Source organism: Halyomorpha halys, unplaced genomic scaffold, assembly GCF_000696795.3.
Source record: "Halyomorpha halys isolate HHAL.00 unplaced genomic scaffold, Hhal_1.1 Scaffold722.1, whole genome shotgun sequence".
In the NCBI taxonomy this organism is placed as follows: Eukaryota; Metazoa; Arthropoda; class Insecta; order Hemiptera; family Pentatomidae; genus Halyomorpha; species Halyomorpha halys.
Genome location: NW_027110068.1, coordinates 57,879 through 62,366, shown reverse-complemented (window position 1 = coordinate 62,366; position 4,488 = coordinate 57,879). Strand labels below are relative to the sequence as shown.

The 4,488-nt window shown below is 29.1% G+C and overlaps 1 protein-coding gene across 2 annotated transcripts in view; it reads right to left on the bottom strand.

The window, feature by feature from the left end:
- LOC106685655 (dual specificity testis-specific protein kinase 1) overlaps positions 1-2,612 on the bottom strand; it is a gene marked incomplete at its 5' end in the record, with an annotated part of 48,995 nt that extends 46,383 nt beyond the window's left edge. For both annotated transcript variants that reach the window (XR_010843649.1, XM_067048165.1), the window contains 1 exon segment: positions 2,564-2,612. Coding sequence is in view for 1 of the 2 variants with exons in the window: in XM_067048165.1 (XP_066904266.1) it covers positions 2,564-2,612 (49 nt within the window).
- Between the last annotated feature and the right edge of the window lie 1,876 nt (positions 2,613-4,488).

The following is a 4,488-nucleotide window of genomic DNA, read 5'->3' as shown; positions in this document are numbered from 1 at the left end:
AAATATAACCATAAAAAGTAAAAGTTAATTATATAAGGCCGGAATTAATTCATCAGTTGTGATAGCATGACTTCCTACGTGTCTCTGACTTCCTCATAAATACATATTATCTGTCAGAGCCGTATAGATACCCGAGTCCTTACCACTGAGCCACTCATCTCCCTTATATAAATATATACATATATATATTGATGAAGCTACATCAATCAACGTAAGTGCCAGACAGACCTTTTCTAACTGCTTTGAACAAGCATGACATCATTTTAGGTCCGCCATATTCGATTTTGAAAATACTAGATAGCTTTAATTTTATTTGTTTTCCTAAACTTTCATCTGAGACCTAAAACATATCTTAATGCAAAACTAGATTTAGGTCCAAAAGAGTGGTGAGTCACATTTCATAAATACTGCACAATAATAGAATAAAAGATGAAGGAGCCAATAAACGGCAGAGCGAGTAGAGTAAAGAGTAGAGAAGATAACCGAAAAATTCAGTTATTTAACTTGCAGGGAAAAATAAGGCTAATTTAATATAACAAATAATACTCTATTTTAGAATCGAACATTCTTGTTAGTCAAGCCACATTATTTGCTAATACAATAAGTATTAATAATATCGTCAGAATAATGGTAAAAGTGATCAACTTTCATAGAAAAAAAAATAACGATTGATAATTTTTACCATTAACCCGACAATATATAATTGGGAAGACCCCTCCTCCCTTCCTTTATATCCCTCTCTTTTAATATATTTTTTATTTATTTATAACCTCCATTTACAGAGTGGCTTTCAATATATACGATATGTTTCCTAAAATAAAAATTATTTTACAAATTTATGATAGATGAACGTTCTTATAAAAGAAATACCGCTTTGAGATTTTCCGCAGTCCAGTGTTATCTCCCCCTAGTAACCGCCAGTCATGTAATAGCGGTAGGCGATGTAGGGCGAGTGAGACATGCACGGAGTATTCCGTGACTGGTGGAACTGCGGTGTCTTCTGCCATAAGTTGCCGTTGAACTTGAGAGGCTAATTGCTATGTACAACGGCAGTCTAACCATCGACTCATGTTCCTCAACCTCGGCAAGAGCTTCTTACATTTGGAAAACTACCCAAGAGTCAGATACCCAGGACTCATAAAAGATCAACCTCATAAGGATTTCGTAGAAGTTTTTTGTTTTAGACCATCCGAACCATATGTTCTGTTTTAGGAATGATGAAGTTCGTCAAAACTACTGGATGTTCTTTTTATTCATTTACACTTTGTAAATACGAAGGTTAACATTATTTGCTCTCTTTTTTTTTTTTTTAATTTATTATTATAAGAAATTACATTTTGATTTAATATTATTATTTTATGTTTGATTGTGTTTTTTTTTCTTTCTCCTCTAAGGCACTGCAGCCTAATTTTTATGGTCTCTATTATTCTGAAGCGAATCGCCCCAGAATAAATAATGAATATTATAATCATAATGTAACACCATAAAATGATTAGTATTAATACGTGAAATTAGACCACAATCTTAACTATAAAGGATCCGTTGGAGGATTTTTTATCTCCTGTGGGACATAGCGAGCTGAAGTTCACCAGTGGAATCAAATTAAACCCACATATGAATAAGTGCAATTGGTTTCATGAAAATGCTTAAACGAGTTATCAATATAATTTATAAAACAAAATTTCCCTTATCTTTTAGTAGGTTCCTCATTACATTACAATTAACATAATGATAATTATAGTGTTCAATGCCACAGCAACAGCAGACATTCTAATACGTAAGTATCAGAACTTTAGTTTTATTTTTTATATAGATTACAAAAATAGAACTAAAGACTAAACAGGAAAAAGCATGCTTGAGTGCTAGTTAATACTATTAGAGGAAACCTACAGTAGCCTTCCAAAATGTGTTTTTGTTAAAACAAACATCAGAAAAAGGTATAAGTTCTACTGAGTAACAACTAGGGTGTTTCCTCTAAGTGTGTGCAGCTACATTCACACAATGCTTACAGCCACAGAATTTATTAATATTATTAACGAATGAGTGGATTTTTTAATATTAAAAATAAAATATTATTTTACATTGAAATAATATATTTTTTTCATTTAAAATTTTTTGAGGTTAATGACATCCATTTTGAATGAAATATTTATTAAAGATTCATAACATTGTACAACATTTCAGGACCACTGTCCCAGACTCATGCACTTTAAAACCTCATGATTTCATATGGGAAATCATGTCAACCATTTGTGCATCTTCATTTCTCCTTAGCACAGCCATTCATTCATATTTTTTTAATAAGACGAAAAAATCAATATGAAGTCAGCGATAAATAATACAATTTTAGAACACACAGAATAAATTGAAAATGCTAAAAACCTTCATTTTTATAAATAATTTCATAAGAATAAATTATTATTACACTTAATATGAACTATTACTTTAAAAAAACAAAAACATTTAAAATATAAAAGGGATATTATGAAATTTATCTACACACGTTTATACATTTTTATCATAAAAAATAAATAAATAATAAAATAAAATAAAATATATTTACCTCGGTCAATGCATGAAGCTGACCTTCGTGAACGCAGACACCCATAAACCTGTAATGTGAAGAGGACTATGGTTATTTTAAGAATTACTTAAAATTATCTTTTAAAAATTCTTGAAGCAATATTACATAATTAGCATTAGCGAAATACCTATATATTAAAAACTTTTAAATAAAAATATTATAAAAGAAATATCGTTGTTGATTGACCGCGAGTAAAATACAAAAATAAGATGGTCCGGGTGCGCTCAAAAGAACTCAACAGTAATTAAACTATTTATTGTGAGCCTAAGTTTCGTCCCACTTTCCAGGGCTTCATCAGGGATAAAAAATTACAAGAAAGTAACAAAGTAAGAGAATAGATAGCAAGAAATAAAAGTTATCTAAGTTGTAGCTAAATAAGAATTAAAATACATGAAACTTTATATAAAAATTAACAAATAATATTTAAAAAAATAAAAATAAGACATACGGTGAAATGTACAAATAACAAAGAATACCAAGACAATAAATGAAAACGGAAATAATAACAAACAAAAAAGTAGATAAAAATAAATAAGAAAATACACTAAAATATGGAAAATAAAAATTAAATAAAGGTCAAGAATTTTCACATATTTTAAATCATCTACTTGTTACATTATCTTAGTTGTTCGTACCTTTTTTAGCCCAGACTAAGCCCTGCAAAGTATGCTAACTATGGTTTATAAGAAATAAGCCATTTCATTACTATTAAAACAATTAAATTACTATTTTAACAATAGTAATTTAATTACTATTAAAACAAATAAATTACTACATCTTCCTTTTATATAATTTTTTTTTTTTATCAAAATCATGGTCAATAAATTATATTGGTCTACATTAATATTCAAATATAACCATAAAAAGTAAAAGTTAATTATATAAGGCCGGAATTAATTCATCAGTTGTGATAGCATGACTTCCTACGTGACTCTGACTTCCTCATAAATACATCCCCTAAGATAGATGTAGCCCTCACCCTGACAGATCATCGATATTAACGTAGGAGAGGGTTTAGAACTGCCAATGGAAGGACCAAAAGTCAACTTTATTCTATGATAACATTTAAAAATATAAATAAAGATATGAATACTTACGTCATTTTACGTAACTATGTATATAATAGATAATTCTAACATTTTGTACATATCTCAAAACTATATACTAAAATCGGGTTGTACGTGTCTATAAAATCTCATTCGGTGACTTATTTATCATTGTATCTCAAAAACCAACGCCTATAAAATTTTAATCATTTATAGAGGTTCTCTCTTAATGCTATAGATGACCAATATCGACAAGTTAAAAAAAACTATGACTAAAAAAATAAATTAAAAATAATGTAATTCGGTAAGGATTCTCCTGGAACATAACAGCAACTCATTTGAAACCTAATTTAATTTTCTAAAAAACAAAAAACATATTTATATTGGACCAGTATCAGTAAAAAGGAATCACGTTTCATCATTATACTAACAAATACAAGAACAGGTGCCTATCACTTACTGAATCATTGATCACTTAATCTCGAAAACAATGCCTATATGATTGTGAAATTATTAATGGCACTTCATACTGTAGATGTGTAATCAAGCAGGGCTGCAAACTATCCCGACACTTTTTAAAACAAAACTTGCTTAAACAAAGAGGAATTGATTAATACTCTTCTAAAGGATGACCCATTCCTGCTAGTATCCGGTAAAAATGAATATCTATGTATTTTCAGCTATGATGCCAATTATGTGAAGCAGAAAACTGTAAAATGTATCGCCCATTATCTTTCTTACATAAAATCAATTCTACAAATATGAGTACCTACAACTATAGATAAATAGTTAGAGGGTAATAGTTAACGGGTTTTTTCCACAAAGAATCGTAAATTTTATAAAAGAATAAGAGAGACC